This window comes from Bubalus bubalis, chromosome 1, assembly GCF_019923935.1.
Source record: "Bubalus bubalis isolate 160015118507 breed Murrah chromosome 1, NDDB_SH_1, whole genome shotgun sequence".
In the NCBI taxonomy this organism is placed as follows: Eukaryota; Metazoa; Chordata; class Mammalia; order Artiodactyla; family Bovidae; genus Bubalus; species Bubalus bubalis.
Window position 1 is genome coordinate 42611615 of NC_059157.1, and position 20082 is coordinate 42631696.

Genomic DNA, 20082 nt, shown 5'->3' on the forward strand with positions numbered 1-20082 from the left:
CCACACCTGGGGATGCATCTGACACTTAAATTGTGTGGAAGCATGAACATCCGAGCTGGTTAAAGTCTTGCACAACTGGAGAGTCCAGAGTGGAGCATGGCTTTCTGGTGGGAATGGAGTCTTTGCCAGGCTTCACACAGGTCAGGACCCAGATGCCAGGAGCAGGTCAGGCGCTGCTTCTCCGGGGTCCCTTCTGTCTTCCTCCAGTAGCCACATCACCACCTGGGACCCTCTTATCCCCATCGTCACATAGCCTTGTCACCTGTCACCGTGTCCTCTTGGCCCCATGCAGGTGTTACCCCTTCAGGACTATAGTACAAGGACTGTCTTTGATCTTGGGGGCCTCCACCTGCAGCAGCTCACAGCAGGATTTCAGTTCCCAGCCAGAGACTGAGGTCAGGCCACAGCAGTGAGAGTGCTGAATCCTGGCCACTTGACTACCACGGACAGCAGCAAAGCCCTGGTTTGTTGGTTTTGTTGAAATAAATGTCCACAAAGAAACAGAAAGTAGTGAAACCTGTAAAGGGTACTAGGAGGAAAAGGAGTATGTGTGGATAGACACTGGGTGGGCTCAGAGAGGGAGTCGTGCCCTCTGGTGGTCTGAATCACTTACACGGGCCTTTCTTCTGGCTTCCTCTGGCCAGTCACCTGGCTCTGAGTCCGTGTCTGGAGCATCTCAGGGTCCTCCCCTGTGTGCGTGTGCATCTCTTAGCCAAGATGGGTTCCAGTGCAGAGGCCTGTGGGTAGGTTGGCATCACCTGCTGTGGGGTGGGGCTCCCTTTCTTTTGACCACTGGGGGGGCCTTTTCTGCACCTATGTAGTCAGGAAGGTCTCCTTGACCTCTAGAAGGAGGGACGTGTGGTCTCTCTATCTCCCATTTGGGCAGGGCTCAGCTCCCCTCTGTCTCCACTATGACTGTTGTCTTAAGTGTCCACTGGAGCAAAGTCCAGCATTTGCCCTGCTCCTGTTGTTATTCCATCTGGAAATGTAAAGAGGAAGCTGACTGTAACATCTAAGCTGGAGTCCATCTATCTCCTGCCTCATGTCCACAAGGGAAGGGGGTCTGACCCTGTCTCTCATGCATTTAAGCTTTCTCTCAGCTCAAAGTAATGACCTTGTGTACTATTCAAGCCATGTTCAAGTTATGTCTGTGGGGGGTCGGGGAGCCGTGGGGAAAGGAGAAAGATAAGAGCAGGAATGAACTTTATGTGTTCTTAAACCATCAAAATATGAGCTCTCTAATAAAAGTTAGAATCTACCATCATCAAAGCATTTCTGACATGTGAAAAAGTTCAAAGTTTTCATTTCGTACACAATAATTTAGCTGGCCTTTTCTTCAATGTTGTTAATTTAAATGAAGTAAAAAAAAATGTCAAAAGTGGAGCCTTTTTTTAACATGGTGATATCACTTGATTTTTTTAATTTTATAGACTGCCCTGGAAAACGTTTAATATTTCATTACTAAAAGAGGATGGCATTTTGCATTGAACTTTCAGACCTTGTTACTTCAGTGGTTACTTAAAGTATAAATTTACATTTCCAGAATTTGAGTGTTTTAAAATAGGAATCCAGGTAGGGGGAAAAAAGACAGGGTGATACAGCCTAAGAAATGAGACAGGAGACCTTGCCTGGATTTCTCTGTGTCCACCTGTGTCTGTCATTCCTTCTCACCTGGACCCTGCTGTGTCTCAGCAAGGGTGTCAAGTCCCACTGGAAGGCTCGTGTGTGTGCCCGTGTACACAGAGAACAGTGGAGAGACAGTTTCCCAGGCCAGCACAGAGGTCTGCCTATACCCCTGCTCTTCCCCCTTTTGGAGACAAGAGAATGATCCCTTTCTTGCAGGCAACCCCTCCAATGCACTAGACTCTAGAATGTTTCTTTCTACTCTTTCCAGGGCGTTTAAGGTAGGAATTGGGAAATGGCAATCCACTCCAGCACTCTTGCCTGGAAAATCCCATGGACGGAGGAGCCTGATAGGCTACAGTCCATGGGGTAGCAAAGAGTTGGACATGACTGAGCAACTTCACTTTCAGTTCACTTTTCACTTTAATGGCTTAGATAGTGAAGAATTTGCCTGAAATGCAGGAGACAGGGCCTCGATCCCTGGCTCAGGAAGATCCCCTGGAGGAGGGCATGGCAACCCACTCCAGTAATCTTGCCTGGAGAATCCCATGGACAGAGAAGCCTGGCAGCTACAGTCCATGGGATCCCAAAGAGTCAGATATGACAGAGTGACTAACACTTTCACTTTTCTCCAAGTGGGAATTATCTTCCCTTCATTGCTTTTCCAGTGGCTGTTTCTCTTTCTCCTTTGAGTTTAAATACACTCAAGTTCCTCTCTCTCACACACACACCCCTGCTTATGTTTAATTTTAATGACCCCTTCAGCTCCCACTTTCTGAGAAGCACTGTGGAGGAATCATCTCCTCCAGCTCTCCCCGAGTCTCCTCCTCTTCTCACTTCTCCTGCCCACCCACATATACCGTCAACACCCCTGTAGTTACACAGCCATCCAAGTCTGCAGGTTTTTGCGTCATCTGAGGTTCTCCAGTGGGTGATGGGACCCGTCCGTGACAGCTCAGCAGGAGGAGAACTAGCACAAATTTATGAGTACACATATTTCACGGGCTCACAGACGCCTGCGAGAACCCAGACAAGAGTCACTCACAGGAGTGGCTAGAACTCGGTGGTTTAGGTAGCTTCTGAAGCTAAAACAAGGCGGAAAGGGGTTCAGGATTCCAAGAAGAGAGGCAGCAATGTGAAGAAGACCAGGAAATCTGTGGTTCATGAGGGCTGTTGAGTGAAGTTTGTTGTGTTGATTTATTTATCTTTCAAAACATTGATAGGAGTATAGTTGTTTTACAATGCTAGTTTCTTCTGTACAGCAAAGTGCAACAGCTACATGTGTACATAAACCCCTCTGTTTTGGATTTCCCTCCCATGCAGGTCACCACAGAGCACTGAACAGGGTTCCCTGTGCTGTGCAGGAGGTTCTCATCAGTGATCTGTTTTATACACAGAATCAGTACTGTGCTGATTTATCCCCACTCCTTTTCTCTGAGAAGAGTTTAGGGAGCATCCTCTTGGCACAAGAGCGAGAGACGTCTCTGCACATGTATGTTCTATTTGTCAAAATAATTTCCTTCTCAAAAGAAGACCCTGTGCCCTGCTCTTAGAGCTTCCCCCTGCATCTGCTGGTTCTCAAATACACCCCATGTTGTACTGAGCAAACACAGATGTAACTCTCTCAGAATCTCCCACAAGGGCTCCAAGGGCCTGATGCAGTCAACACCATCTCCTGTCTAGCAGATGAGGGATCTCTATGCACTGACCCTGAACAGAAATTCGGAGACAGAGTTACAGAGGAGAAAGAAAGAGTGGCTTTATTTCCTTGTCAGGCAAAAAGGAAACACTCTAGGCTAGAACCTCAATAACTGCACCTGCCCCGGCCCCGGGGAATAGGGAGAGGTTATATAGTCTGGACTTGGGGTTGGGAGTAGGTGATAAGGATCAAGGCAGTAATAGTCTTACATTCTTATTTCTACTGTAAAGTTTCAAAACTGTCACAACACACTGGGTTTGGTGGACTCCAAGGGCAGGGTTGCTGATAAGATGAGGGTATGTGCAGGGTCTCAGGTGGGTCTAAATCTTCCTTACGGCAGAAAGTGAAGAGGAACTAAAGAGCCTCTTGATGAAAGTGAAAGAGGAGAGTGAAAAAGCTGACTTAAAACTCAACATCCAAAAAACTAAAATTATGGCATCTGGTCCCATCACTTCATGGCAAATAATGGGGAAACAATGGAAACTATGACAGACTTTATTTTCTTGGGCTCCAAAATCATGGCACATGATGACTGCAGCCATGAAATGAAAAGAGCTTACTCCTTGGAAGAAAAGTTATGATCATCCTAGACAGCATATTAAAGGCAGATACGTTTCTTTGCCAACAAAGTTCCGTCTACTCAAAGCTATGGTTTTTCCAGTAATCATGTATGGATGTGGATTTGGACTATAAAGAAAGCTGAGTGCCGAAGAACTGATGCTTTCGAACTATGGTGTTGGAGAAGACTCTTGAGAGTTCCTTGGACTGCAAGGAGATCATACCAGTCAGTCTTAAAGGAAATCAGTCCTGAATATTCATTGGAAGGACTGATGCTGAAGCTGAAACTCCAATACTTTAGCCACCTGATGTGAAGAACTGACTCACTGGAAAAGACTCTGATGCTAGGAAAGATTGAAGGCAGGAGGAGAAGGAGATGACAGAGGATGAGATGGTTGGATGGCATCACCAACTAGTTGTACATGAGTTTGAGCAACCTCTAGGAGTTGGTGATGAACAGGGAAGCCTGGGTGCTACAGTCCATGGGGTCGCAAAGTGTCAGACTGAACTAAGCTGAATCTCCATGAATTTCTCTGGTCCCTATAATCTTGCCTCAGGAGGTGGCTTCATGGCTGTTCCTCCTCTGATTAGCAACTGTTTCAGTCTGCCCTTTGGAGCTCAGGGACACCATGGAAGCTGAAGAAATGGGGGACAAAAGTGCTTCAATGTCTGGGACCCTGTAGGGCCCCACTCAGTCTCAGTTAGAGGAGTCCTGGGGGTGCGATCTGACCTGGGCCTTGCAGTTAACACAGGCTTACTGAGAACTAAACTGCTCCTGTACATGTGACTCTACTTGAGTCTATGTGCTGGTGCTAAGTCACTTCAGTCGTGTCTGATTCTTTGCGACCCTCTGGACTATAGCCCGCCAGGCTTCTCTGTCCACGGTATTCTCCAGGCAAGAATACTGGAGTTGATTGCCATGTCCTCCTGCAGGGGATCTTTCCAACCCAGAGACTGAACCCATGTCTCTTATGTCTCCTTCACTAACAGGTGTGTTCTTTACCACTAGTGCCACCTCAGAAACAGAGTCAAAAAGGAACATGTGAAATGTGCAAAACACCCCAGACAAGACACTGAGAAACCAGAGAAGAAAGTAAACTCAAAGAGGTAGCAGCAGAGAAGATGCAAAGCCGTGTGTTCCTAGAAAGTGGGGAAAATTCATGTGCTGAACTCAGATTTTGCCCTTCCCACCGATGTTTGTGGAGGGGAAGAAACACATTTCCCCTATTTTTCTAGATTCTTTTCTGAGATCACCCCCCTATAAAAACATGAGAGGTGAGCAGGGAAGCACGGCGTGGTTGCCATGCAGACTGAGCTTGTTCTTTTCTTCTCCACCCATAAGTTTCTAGAGATTTAGCCACCTTTCTCTTCCTGGAGCAGAGAAAGGACACCCTTACTTACCAAGGGAGATTTCCCTCGTAGATGTAAATATCTCCTATAAATGACTAGCTTCTACTCTGTTTCCAAAGATACCCCCATGTCTGCACCTCCTTAAGGATAACGAACTCGCGATAATCCTCACACCAAAGAGGAATATTTTGGGGCAGCAAATTCTTCTCCCTTTCATTTGTTTACATGTAGGTTCATCTTTCTTTAAATTAAAAAAGAAGCCATTGTGAGGATCACAGTGTCAGCAGTGTTCTTCTCTGGGCTTCTTCCTCTTATCTTCCATCCATCAAAGCTAGCTGTGGTGACTTAAAATCCAGTCTGTGGGCCTCCCCTGGCAGTCCAGGGGTTAACAGTCAGCGATTCCACTGCAAGGGGTACAGGGTCCATCCCTGGTCGGTGAACTATGATGCAGCATGCTACACAGCATAACCAAAAAAGACTTTAAAAGATTAAATAAAACAAAATCTCATTTGTAAATTTACAGATCCAGCTTTCACATGATTAGGTGATCATCAAGAAAACAAAAGAAACAACACTCAAATAAATCTGAAATTGTGCTGGTGTTGCTGTCATCTTTCTGAATCACAGATCTTAACAAGTTGCAGTGCCGCCCATCTCTGGACCACTCAGGCCTGGCCAAGCGAACTGGAGTGAGGGTGCTGGCATCCTGCTCCATGGCTGCTGCGTTGGAGCATCGAGGAGAAAGGACAGTTTGGGGCTGGGTCCCTGAGGAGAAGCACAGGTTTGCAGAGGTGTTGAGACTGGAGACTGGATTTCTCCACACTTGCATCTGGCTTCATGCAGGATAAGAATCTATCCTTCCAAAGGGTGTTTATATAATAAACATAAATGTTCCTTAAGGTGCTTATTCCAAATTTAGGTTTTAAAATGAATACAGGCTAAAGGCTGGAGACTTTCTAGGAGCTGGAATGGGCGTCATAGCCCTTCTGAGTTAGCCCAAAGCCTGTAAACCTTCTCTTGGCTCCCAGACAGAGTATCTGCACAGCCTGGAGCCACTGGAGCTCGATTGCTGTCCTCCGAGGGCTCCCTGATGGTCACTTCAGAGGATCAGTCCCCAGGCCCAGGAGAAACACATACCTACACTGTGAAACTGACAAGAGGCTCTTAAAAAGACTTATATGCATCTCCAAGGGACAGAGGAAAAATGTATAGTGACAAGTTTTCTAAAATAAATGCTGTAAGAAAAGGGAGGTCAAGAGCAGAATCTGAACAAAGCCTGGGCAGAGTCTCATGGTCATAACTGTCAATCACCCTGAGAAGTCCCAGGTGACTTCTGCCAGCACTGAGTACATCAAGGCCAGCCAGTATGTGATGCTTGTAGCCTTTTTCTCCTTGTTGTCTTGTGGTCCAAGGATGGCTGTTGTACCTCTGACACCAGGTCCACATGCAGATGAGAAAATGGGGCTAGGGGACAGCTTCTTAATACTGTATTTAAATTTTTAACTTTTCTTTTTTTATTGACTTTGCAAGACTCAAATACAGATTCCCATGCTATTATTGTTTGCTGTGTACTTTTGAAATTAGATTTTATCCTACATATGTGCTAAGTTGCTTCATAGAAAAAAATAGAGAGTTCCAGAAAAACATCTACTCCTGCTTTATTGACTATGCCAAAGCCTTTGACTATGTGGATTAAAACAAACTGTGAAAAATTCTTCAAGAGATGGGAATACCAGACCACCTTACCTGCCTCCTGAGAAATCTGTATGTAGGTCAAGAAGCAACAGTTAGAAGCAGACATGGAACAAAGAACTGGTTCCATATTGGGAAAGGAATACATCAAAGCTGTATATTGTCACCCTGCTTATTTAACTTATATGCAGAATACATCATGCAAAATGCTGGACTGAGTGAAGTGCAAGCTGGAATCAAGATTGCTGGGAGAAATATCAATAACCTCAGATATGCAGATGACACCACCCATATGGCAGAAAGTGAAGAGGAACCAAAGAGCCTCTTGATGAAAGTGAAAGAGGAGAGTGAAAAAGCTGGCTTAAAACTCAACATTCAAAAAACTAAGATCATGGCATCTGGTCCCATCACTTCATGACAAATAGATAGAGAAACAATGGCAACAGTGACAGACTTTACTTTTGGGGGCTTCAAAATCACTGCAGATTGTGACTTCAGCCATGCAATTAAAAGACTCTTGCTCCTTGGAAGAAAAGTTATGACCAACCAAGACAGAATATTAAAAAGCAGAGACATTAATTTGCCTACAAACGTCCTTCTAGTCAAAGCTATGGTTTTTCCAGTGGTCATGTATGGATGTGAGAGTAAAGAAAGCTGAGTGCCAAAGAATTGATGCTTTTGAACTGTGGTGTTGGTGAGAACTCTTGAGAGCCCCTTGGAGAGCAAGGAGATCAAACCAGTCAATCCTAAAGGAAACCGGTCCTGAATATTCATTGGAAGGACTGATGCTGAAACTGAAGCTTCAATACTTTGGCCACCTGATCCAAAGAGCTGACTCCTTGGAAAAGACCCTGATGCTGGAAAGGATTGAGGACAGGAGGAAAAGGGGACGATAGAGGAGAGATGTTTGGATAGCATCACCAACTCGATGGACATGAGTTTGAGCAAGCTCTGGGAGTTGGTGATGGACAAGGAAGCCTGGCATGCTGCAGTCCATGGGGTCTCAAATAGTTGGACATGACTGAGCGACTGAACTGATACTAAAGTTGCTTCAGTCCTGTCTGACTCTTTGTGACTCTGTGGACTAGGGTCGGCCAGACTCCTCTATCTATGGGATTCTCCTGGCAAGAATAGCGGAGTGGGTTGCCATGCCCTCCTCAGATTTTATCTTATGTAACTTTAAACCTCCATTGTTCAAACAAATTTTTTTTTCTATTGATATTTTTCAGATAGGGTTACTAAGGCTGTGTCTATATAGCTCCAAAAGCTACCAATTAGTTCACTCCAAAAAGAGTACTGAAAGAAAGAAAGAGAGAGAAAGAGGAAAGAAGGAAAGAAGAACATGATACCACAAAAAGTCTGTGTAGGGACTTCAAGAACCAGCTTATGGTTGCTGGGGGGAAGGGATAGTTAAGAAGGAGGGGGTGGACAGGTACACATTGTTATATCTGAAAATAGATAACCAACAAGGACCTACTATATAGCACAGGGAATTCTGTTCAATGTTATGTGCCAGTCTGGATGAGAGGGAAGTTTGGGGGAGAATGGATGCGTGCATATGTGTGTCTGAGTCCCTTTGCTGTCCTCCTGAAACTATCACAAATTGTTTGTTAATTAGCTATACCTCAATACAAAATAAAAAATTAAAAAAAATTCTGTATAGGAATAATCTAGACCAGAAATCATAAAACTACTGAGTTTCATTAGGAAAATATTAATATTTTTAAGTTGTCAATATTTAGCATTAGATTTTACATAATTGGTAAAAGAGCCCTTTTCCTGTTGTGATGTCAGAATCAGGGTGGTTTGCCGGTCAGCATGGGGCTGCTGTCCCCTGAAGTGTCAGAGTCATGGCCCTTCCAAGGTGCGAAGGCATTGACTTCAAAAGTCTCCTTCAGCAGCCTGCCAGCTTTGAACTTGTGTCTCCTTGGCCTGTAGGCATCAGAATCTGTGAGTTCTCATCCAGGCTAAACACCTCGTTTGTGAGCAAATGTTTTATTTACTTGACACCTGACTCTAAATTTCAGTATCCACATTTACAAAAAAAAAATTCTAAGCAATGTATTTTTAATGTAGGCAATTAATTGATATAGTTGAAAGACATAAAAATAAATTAAGTAAAAAAGAATGAGAACATGAATATGAGGTGTTCGGATTTCTTGTGGAGTATCTTAGCTGACAGGGGTGAAACTTAATTAGATAGTTTGTCATTTTATAAAATTTATAAGCTGGCCAAATGACACAACTCTGATGTGTGTGTCACATCGAAATTCCTGGGTTGCACTTGAGATTTATAAGTTAAGCTTATGATTAATAACTCATAAGAAGATGCATAAATCATGCAGATAATTCTTGTCATTCTCAGTGATGTCTGTGTATACCCCTTATTACTAAGCCTTCTCATTTATTTATGACCATATAAAGGTCAAAAATGTTACTAGTAGTACATGTAGCTGTCTTGAAGTTAAATGAGTTATACAGAACTTGAGAAGTGAAAGATGAATTGTGTTAAATAAAATTGAGTTCAGGTACCCTACTTCTAAGTCAAAAACTGGAAGATGGCTGATAGGATGAAGATATTTGTCAACTGATTAGATATCAGTCAGAAAATATAATAGGTATTAGAAAGATGACTACATGGTTCCGCCTGCTGCCACATCCAGTGCCTATAATTTAAACACTTGATGGAAATACCACTTAAGACTGACAGACGTGAACAATGATTATTTTCTCAGATCCAAACAAAGGATTCTTCTGAAAAAGAGAAATTCTGAATGTTGTCTTCTTCTTGTAGTATAGGTATGAGCTTATTGGCACTGACATTGTTTTTCATGGTATTTGCAAAATGTTGCCATATTAAGACTTTTGTTGTCATTGTTGTTCAGTCCCTAAGTTTTGTCCAACTCTGCATCCCTATGGACTGTAGCCTGCCAGGCTCCTCTGACCGTGGGATTTTCCAGGCAAGAATATTAGAGTGAGTTGCCATTTCCTTCTCCAGGGGATCTTCCTGGACCAAGGATTGAACCCGTGTTTCCTGCATTGGCAGGTGATTCTTTACCACTGAGTCACCTGGGATACCCATTAAGATTCTTAGGACTTTCTTTTCCTTTTCTTTTTTGAGACTTGACATTTGAAGTTGAATACTTGTCTTCCCTCCTTTCTCTTCTCCTCCTCCATCTTTCTTTCTCTCTCTTTCTTTATGTCTCTTACATTATAAAGCATAATTATTAGATGCCAAAAAGCTTAAAGATAATTTTAAGTTCTTTAGCCATAAGTGGTAAAAACGTCTTTTTTCCTTTTGCTATATGTGCTAAACACCTTTTAAAAAATCACTGTAATAGGATGTGTTAAATCTGCTTATTCATGCATACGATCACAAAACCATTGCCATTTTAGTGAATTGAATCTGTGAGAAAATAAGCTATAGTTTGTGGCTACCAGTTTTTCCCCTTTAGGAGGAAAAGCAATTAAACTGCCTTTATGTGCTGTGAACAACTGAAGAATTCATTCACACTGACTGTATGAGCGCGCTCACTGTGATTCCTTATAGACACGACTGTGATTTAAACATGAACTTGATGTGCCTTTAAAGCTGCTGCTCTTTCTTCTGTGAGCATGCTCTTCTAAGCTGTTGGGGAGCAAGGACAGTGAGCTTCCTCTGTCCTTTTTCCACCGTCCACATGTCTGAACCAAGCTCTCAACATGAGGCTTTTTATAAAGAAGGCTATTTCACCTAAAAATACTTCAAGCAGTGGGCAGTACACTACTGCATCAATCCTCATCTTCTGCAGGGTGCCCTTTTTCAAGATGGAAAAGTGGTTCATGGACTAAACTCTTAGAGACCAGGGTCGAAATCTTAAAAGGTGTCCCATTTCCTCCCTGAAGGTCATGTGGATCTGCTTTTCCTTTTATGGCTTTGCTGAAAGTAAAGTAGCAATCTCAGCCACTTTGTCCCTTAGCGGAGCTGTTCCTCTGGACCAAAGGCTCACCTGGACAGGTATGTCAGTGGCCAGCGATTTCTTTGGGTCAGAACAAACATTTCTTCACAATGTCAAAGCTGTTGTGTAAAATGACGGCTGGGCCCTCAGTGCTTGGCTGGTGGAAGCATGAGACACAATTGGAGTTGCCACTGTGAGCAAGCAGTTTGGTGACCTGTCATCCAGGGGAGCCTTTGGGCAGCCTGGAAGGCATGGGATAGGGTTGGCTGCAGCCTTCACAGTGATGTAGGTGGACATCACCAGTAGGTTTGGTGATCAAGCAATTCACATGAGCAATAGAGAACATTTAGGTGGCCAATCTGTCTTAAAAATGAGAGCTAGGAATGTGCCCTCGTTATAGAGGTCAATGATGTGTCATCCTAGTCATGACAACAGCCCCCTTTGGAAGCTGGTGATCTTGTGTGCGTGTGCACTTGAGAAATTCCATGGACTGCAGCACGAGTCTAGTCACTTCTGGACCAGATCAATCTTTTCATTGAGAGGAAGCTGAGGACGTGAAAGGGGTTTCGAGGTCATATTCATTGTGGACCTTGATGCTAACTGCAGTCTCTCCTCCCTGTAACAGGGCTCTTTCTTAGTATTTCACACTAATTTCTGGTGTTAGAACTGGCTTCTCCCTCCTGAGTCTACCTCTATCAGAGAAGAGGCTTGAGTGCTATGTCTTGAGCAATGAAACATATTTTATCATACAAACCAGATATTTCTTATAGTTAAGACTTAGCCCTACTCAGTTAATGCATACCAGCCATGTTCACTGCATTTGTCATCGTTGTTAATTCTTGTAGATCAGATAGGCATAATTGTCCTCCTTTCATAAATGAGGAAGGAGCCTCCCAGAATGGAAGTGGTTTGATCCACATCCCGGGTCCATCAGATGGGAGACACAGGTCCAACTCAGTCCCAGGGCTCCCTAGCAACACATTCCAAGGCCTCTGCTATTTTGCAGAACTACCTCAAGACTTGTCTGTACTTCAGAAACCTGTTTCTCTGTTGATGATTCTTTCTATTTCAACTTTTCAATTATATATCATACAACAGATCTTTTAGAAATACTGAATAACACCTCACAAAAAATCTTTCAGTTCAGTTCAGTTCAGTCGCTCACTCATGTCCGACTCTGAAACCCCATGAATTTCAGCATGCCAGGCCTCCCTGTCCATCACCAACTCCAGGAGTTCACTCAAACTCAAAAAGTCTTTGGGAGTTGTCAAATATGGAAGTGTCTGAAAAATATATGAAATGTATGAAGGACTTGATGGCCTTCAGTTGAAACAGAACTTGTCTGAAAATGGTGATTTTTACTTCTCTTTATGCCAGAAGTCACTTCCTTATCAAATTCCAGTGAAGTGGTCTTTCTTTTTCTCTCTTAGTTGATTTTTTTTTCTCAAATTAAAACGTTTTATGTTATAAAAATGAGTTATGGCAGTTAATGATTTCACCATGAGTGATGTGCAGATCAACAAAGTAGTGCTTAGATAAGGATTCTGATCCCTGGTTGAGCTGTTCTTCACCCCCAAGCCCAGAGGTCCAGGCACATGGAAGTATCAGAGGTGTTCAGAGGTACATGGATGTGGACAATGCAGGTAACACATAGTCTCCTGCACCTGTACTAAACAGCATGCAATGGGAATCGTTCCAAAATGTATTTTTAGCACACTAGCAAATAATTTTATTACTTCTTTGTATTTACTTAAAAATAGTCCTGTCAATCAATATTTATGACCATGAATCAAACTTTGGGACACTTTAAAAAAAAATAGAGAACGTAATGTGACTTGTGACCTATCAATTAAGAATTTGGAAATATTGTTAGTGATATTTGAATAGTGAAAGGAAAAGGGAGGGAAGTCGCTCAGTCATGTCCAACTCTAGCGACCCCATGGACTGCAGCCCACCAGGCTCCTCCGTCCATGGGATTTTCCAGGCAAAAGTACTGGAGTGGGGTAAGGACTCCATTAAATAAGAGATTTAGAAAAAGACTTGAAAATAGTGTTGCTAATATGTATAGTTAGTGAAATATTGACAACTAAAAACAATTAATTGGGATTGCAAAATCTTAAGGAAACACTGAAATGAGCTGTGGGTTTTGTGTTTTTTTTTTTTTCTTTTCACCTGGAAGATATGATTTGTGAGATGAAGAATGGGTCCTGGTTTTTAAAACCATGTCTGTGTCCACTTGAGAAGCGTGTCCTAATTCCTCTTCTGTGGCCTGGCCCAATTCTTTGCAAGATTCTCCCTCGTGAGAGAGCTATAGACTGTGAACACAATGGGCATGCTGGGATGATGACCCCCAGGCTCCTCTCCTTGAACCCCCACCTCATCTCGGAGACCCAGCTTCCTATGTCCTTGGGCCCCCGCTGCTCCCTCTACTGAAAGGTCTTCCTTTCTCGGTTATTACCTGGCTGTATCTTCTCCTCACTCAGATCTCAAGTTCAGGGCTACTTGTTCAAGGAAGCATGTTTTGATCACCCTCACTTAAACCTCCATCCTGGTTTCCCCCCCAAGCTTTATTTTAGTCCTTGCATGTTTCTTTAACAACAGTTTACACAACTTAGTTATTTTATGTAATTACCAACATGTTGATTTATTTGTGTCTGTTTCCCTAAATAGAATGTAAGCTTTGTGAAAGCAGGATCCATTTCTGTCTAGTTTCCATTTATAACATAGCGGACACTCAATACAGGGTTTCCCTGGTGATGCAGTGGCAAAGAATCTGCCTGCCAATGCAGTGGATGCAGGAGACACATCATCGATCCCTGCTTCGGGAAGAAGGAAATGGCATCCCACTCCAGTATTCTTGCCTGGAAAATTCCTTGAACATAGGAGTGTGGCGAGCTGCAGTCCATGGGGTTGCAAAAGAGTCAGACTCAACTTAGCTACTAAACAAGAAGACACTCAATACATTATTTTTATTTTACTCAGTATATGAGTAGGTAATAAAAACTATAGTCCTGCCTACCTGGGCTGGTATTCTCTCTCTCTCTCTCTTTTAATCTCCATACAGGAAAGCTATGTTGGTACCATTAAAAAAAGAAAGAAAAAAAATATCTTTCTTCTAATCAAGGGTAACCTAGAGTTTTTTGACTTAATATCATGGGGCTGCTAAAGGCAACTTAAACTTCCATTTTCAATCCCTTTCACAGATGTTAGGTGATGATTTCAGTTCAGTTCAGTCGCTCAGTCATGTCCGACTCTTTGAGACCCCATGAATTGCATACCTCCCTGTCCATGACCATCTCCAGGAGTTCACTCAAATTCACGTCCATCGAGTTCGTGATGCCATCCAGCCATCTCATCCTCTGTCGTCCCCTTCTCCTCCTGCCCTCAATCCCTCCCAGCATCAGAGTCTTTTCCAAGGAGTCAACTCTTCACATGAGGTGGCCAAAGTACTGGAGTTTCAGCTTTAGCATCATTCCTTCCAATTCCTTCCAAAGGACTTATCTCCTTTAGAACGCACTGGTTGGATCTCCTTGTAGTCCAAGGGACTCTCAAGAGTCTTCTCCAACACCACAGTTCAAAAGCATCAATTCTTTGGTGCTCAGCTTTCTTCACAGTCCAACTCTCACATCCATACATGACACTGGAAAAACCATAGCCTTGACTAGAGTAGAAACAGGCTAATTTCATACATCCCTAAACAGAACTTGAATGTCTTTCTTAAATTATACCACAAACCACATAATGTGTAGGGAAATGCATCATGGGACTTGTTATTAGCATGTGTGATGAACACGTGGAAAGTGTGTGTGAATCTTTGTTAAATGCTGTTTCACATGATGCCTCATCTGGAATCTCTGTTACCTGCTACCTCCTTTATAATGTACCATGATAACTGATTCTTGTATTGATACCCCCAGAGCCTCACTAGAGCATAAACATAATCTCCCAGGGAGGATGGAGTGATGTTGAACAAGGTTTTATTTGATTTTTGTCCCATGAAAACTGGAAATCCATTTTTTATGGTTTTTACTTTTTAAGTTTAATTACTAGCAGCCATATTTGATGTATTTATTAGAGGACTCATTTCACCAACAGAGCTCACTGTATTTTGAGTAAAACAAGAATGAGAACAAGCTGCTGACCCCAGTGGAAAAGAATATAATAAAGAAGGAAACTGGTTAATAGTTGGAACACACCATGGGGTTCTCTCTTCTTTTTCTGAGCACTTGTCTGTAAGGTAATGTTAGACTCAAACAGCAGTATCTCGAGGAGGGAAACCACGCATTCAACAGAGCACAGGAGACGTGGTGATAGAGCACAATGAACAAATACAGTAAACTACACTTTGTAGTAAGGCTGTACTGGGGCATTCCCTGGCGGACAGAGGTTATGGCTCTGTGCTTTCACTGCTAGAGCCCAGGGGTTCACTCCCTGGCCGGGGGACTGAGACCCACAAGCCACATGGTGTAGCTAAAACAGCGGAAGCATAAATAAATAAAAAATTGTACTGGTAGTAATGGCTAAGTATGATACTACACTATTTTTTAAGGAAAAAAAACTAAGAAAATGGAATGAATTTATTTTATTTGCCCTGAACATTAATTGAACTAAACAAAACAATAACATGTTTTCTAGTTAGAAGCACTTGGATAGGAGAGCTGGGGTAATTTTCTTTTAAATTAAAAGAAAATTGTTAGGTCTGTGTTCACCTGACATTCTTTACAGGCACTTTTTGTATGTCTGAACTTGTTTTGATTAAATTCTTCTCATATGTTTTCTTCCCAAGGTATGCCTTGTCAAATTTATTTTTAGTACCATATAACTTCTAAAGCGCACAATATGTCTTCACTAAATGCAAATTCTTATGATTATACTACTAAAAATAAGTGCTGTTTTATATTGTTGTTGTTCAGTTGCTAAGGCATGTCTAACTCCTTGTGACTCTGTGGACTGCAGCGTACCAGGTTTCCCTGTCCTTTACTATCTCCCAGAGTTGGCTCAAACTCATGTCCATTGAGTCGGTGATGCCCTCCAACTATCTCATCCTTTATCATCCTCTTCTCCTCCTGCCCTAAACCTGTCCCAGCATCACTGTCTTTTCCAATGAATCGGCTCTTCACATCAGGCGGTCAAAGTATAGAAGCTTCAGTATCAGTCCTTCCAATGAATATTCAGGGTTGATTTCCTTTAGGATGAACTGGTTTGATCTCCTTGCAGTCCAAGGAGCTCTCAAGTGCCTTCTCCAACACCACAATTTGAAAATATCAATTCTTTGGTTCTCAGCCTTCTTTATGGTCCAATTTTCACATCCATACATGACTACTGGAAAAACCATAGTTTTGACTAGATGTACCTTTGTTGGCAAAGTGATGTCTTTGCTTTTTAATATGCTATTTTGGTGTTTGTCTTAGCTTCCTTAGCTGCCTTCCCAGGAGCAAGCATCTTTTAATTTCTTGGCTTAATTCACCATCAGCAGTGATTTTGGAGACTAAGAATATAAAATCTATCACACTTCTACTTTTTCCCCTTCTATTTACCATGAAGTGATGCGACTGGATGATAACGGGTATCTTAGTAAAGATTTCATAAAATTTATATCTAAAAAGTTCATGCTAAGAAGCTGTATGTCATCCTATTCCTCCTCTAAATTCCAGACTAATGCACTTCTTATTTATGAGCTTGTTTCTGTCTGTTTCAGCCTATGAATTACAGAACTGCCCTGACCCACCACCTTTCCAGAATGGGTATATGGTCAACTCTGACTACAGTGTGGGACAATCAATATCTTTCGAGTGCTATCCTGGGTACATTTTAATTGGCCACCCAGTGCTCACCTGTCAGCACGGGATCAACAGAAACTGGAACTACCCTTTTCCAAGATGTGACGGTGGGTTAATCACTTTTTTTAAGCAGTTTCATTTTCCACATGTATAATGGTGCATGAAATATTAAATGAATGCATTCCAGAATTCATTAATTTGTTCAACCAATTTTTATTGGGACTCTATTATATTAAACTCATTCTATTTAGTATTTCAAGAATATATCATATGTCAGTCAGTTAAAAAAAAATGGAAAGGCCTTGCCTTCAAGGAGATTATAAGGTTAGCAAAATAATAAACACGAATATTTATTATGCAAAATCAGGCACGAGGAGTGCTTTGATGACTGAAGGTACAAAAGACGGTGATTGCTGGGGAAGTGATTGAGGGTATTATCTTCATGGTTAGAGCAGTGTTTGGCTTTAAAGTGGTTCCATCAAATTTTGGATTAAAGGGGTATTGAGTGCATATCTTACCCTAGATACTTTTTTATTGTTTAACTTTACAATAATAACACTGATTTGGTATCTCAGAAAACTGACTTCATTTTTGTAGTTAGATTTGAATGGCACATACTAGTTTACTACTCAGAGACCATCCCAGAGAGAAGAAGCAGTGTTAGCAAAGACATCCTAGAGGAGCAGTCTTGAGGGGAAATGAAGTAGTGTCCTAGGATGGTGCTTGAGGATCAGGGTTTCTTAGAAATGTTGGAATCGGGTGATGGAAATGACATCAAGGAGGATCTAGATTCAGTGAATATCCTTGTCTGAGCAGAAGTCACTTCTTCAAAGCTTCTATTTGATTATCTAATTTTTACTATGACTTTGAAATTTCTACAACTTTAAGTTAAATATATCAAGTACTTTATTTTTGAAGAATTCATCTGAAATAGAAAAGTTTGCTGTAAACCTAATATTCTAACATTATAAATACAGTATTTCTGAACGAAAATATAATGAAATTACCAACTCTGTGGACCTTTGAAATGCTAAATACTTATATCCCAGGGGCAAAAAAAGGAAAGGTATCCAGCTGTGTTTGAATTTCTACTGTAGAAGTTAAAAAAAAAAAAAAGCATATAGGTAGACTTTTTAGATGATATTTTTCACCTGTACGTTTCCATTCTTTATCATTATGTAAACAACTATAAAAGAAAAATATTTGCTGTGTTTTTAAATAGTAATTTTAATCAACTACAGATTTAATAACTTAAAACAGCATTTAAAAATCATTTTATAAAACTAACAGTAGCAGTGGGATATCTGATATGTTTTATTAAAACACTTTAAAAACTACTCACCATTTTAAAAATTCTCGTTTTTATGTAAAAATTGCTTTGAATTGTTAGGACTGAAATCCCTTTTTACTTGTAGTTGTTTCCTGAGTTCTTTGAATTCAGATGTAAGTAGGAGACTCCTTGGCTTGATATAAAAAATAGAATTAAGTATTTAATTATATTCCATTGCTTTTTCAAGCTCAACTTTCCAACATGGAAATAACTGCCCATTTAGAATTATTTTGTCAGTGTAATGATAATAAAATATATCTTTTTGGATGATATATGAGGCAGAATATTAATCAGAGTTGGCAAAACCATGAAGCTAAAATCCTGCAGACACCCAAGACTGCCCAGGACTCCTGGTGCCACATGAAAGTCCCAGGACCACAGCCACCCTGAGGGTGGATAACTCCCTGGTAGGCTCACAAAACCCAGTAAGCCATCTACTCACAGTTGTGATTTATAACAGAAAAGACAAAAGTCACCCAAGGGAGACAGATGCTTGCTCCTTGGAAGAAAAGTTATGACAAACATAGACAGCATATTAAAAAGCAGAGACATCACTTTGCCCACGAAGATTCATCTAGTTAAAGCTATGATTTTTCCAGTAGTCATGAATGGATGTGAGAGTTGGACCATAAAGAAGGCTGAGTGCTGAGGAATTGATGCTTTCAAATTGTGGTGCTGGAGAAGACTCATAAGAGTCCCTTGGACAGCAAGGACATCGAACCAGTCAGTCCTAAAGGAAATCAACCCTGAATATTCATTGAAAGGACCAATGTTGAAGCTGAAGCTCCAATTCTTTGGCCACCTAATACCAAGAACTGACTCACTCGAAAAGACCCTGACGCTGGAAAAGATCAAAGGCAGGCAGAAAAGGGGATGACAGAAGATGAGATGGTTGGATAGCATCACCAACTCGATAGACATGAGTTTGAGCAAGCTCTGGGAGTTGGTGAAGGACAGGGAAGCCTGGCATGCTGCAGTCCATGGGATGGAAAGAGTTGGACAGTTTTGGGCGGCTGAACAACAACAACAATATTAGATTAAATTCTAAAAAAATAAAAGTAACCAGGGAGTATTCTTTTAAAACCAAAGGCCCTCAAGTTGGTGATTAAATGGACTTTCTTTCCCTCTTCCTCTTCCTGAGGTGGGGTTGGGGCTGAACCTCCAATCTGAGGCTGGTTCCCCTTGCAACTAGCCCAAAAGCCTCAGATTTCCTAATTTCCTTATTAACATAAACTCAGATGTGGTTGAAAGGGTCTTGTTTTGAATAACAAAAGACAATTTGAACTTTTTTTATCACTTTGTAAATTCTAAGGGTTTTATGAGCTCTGGGCCAAAAACAGGGAGGAAGATCAAAAGTATATTTCTTATTATTGTTGGGGAAGTGTGTAAGTTCCTCAGTTCTGTCTTGTCACAACAAAAAATTGAAGCGACGGACCAGTGTTACAGCCTTGGATGGGCCAGCATTACAGCTCTTGGACAGACCAGCGTTACAGCTCCATGTTACAGCTCCGTTTTATTTAGAAAGTAAAGGAAAATACATCCTCGAGGTGTGAGGTCATGATGACCCAAAAGATGCAAAGAGAAGAGAGAGAGACCCCAGGCCCTTTGGCTCCTCTTTTTATGTTTTTTTCTCCGCCCCACCCCTCCGGGCCTGCCCTATGTAAATTGGGCTAGCCAGAAGTGCTGTTTGATCTACCTCAGGTCCTCACTCCATTCCTTGGACCTTCCTTTGTTCTATTTTTGCGGGTTTTTCCCTTCCTTGTCTTTTAGCCCCTGCCATTCTGGACTCCTTTTTCCTATTCTGACTACCTAACATGATAAATGCCACTATTGCAGTGTTTATTCATGTGTGTGAAGGGATTGCCTTTGTTGGCTCTCTGGTCCGGGAGTGGAAGAGGGATGCCATCTGTGTGGCCCCTAGTTGTGAAGTGCAGTGTGTAATGCTCTCATGTTCTGTGGTCTCTCTCCTGGCTGCCTGGTTGCCTGCCCCTCCTGCTGAGCCAGGCTCCTGGGCAGACAGGTGAGAAGCTGGGAAGTATTTGTGGTTGCAGGTGATGCAGGGACCCTTCTGTGCCCAGAATTTCCGCCTTGCTGGGCTTGCTGGCTGTTCTC

The 20082-nt window shown here is 42.0% G+C and overlaps 1 protein-coding gene across 3 annotated transcripts in view; it reads left to right on the top strand.

The window, feature by feature from the left end:
- Positions 1–20082, top strand: part of CSMD1 (CUB and Sushi multiple domains 1) — a 2066326-nt gene that overhangs the window by 1884463 nt on the left and 161781 nt on the right. For all 3 annotated transcript variants that reach the window (XM_025272930.3, XM_044938991.2, XM_044938996.2), the window contains one exon: positions 16559–16747. In XM_025272930.3, coding sequence (XP_025128715.3) covers positions 16559–16747 — 189 coding nt within the window. The remainder of the gene's footprint in view (positions 1–16558; positions 16748–20082) is intronic.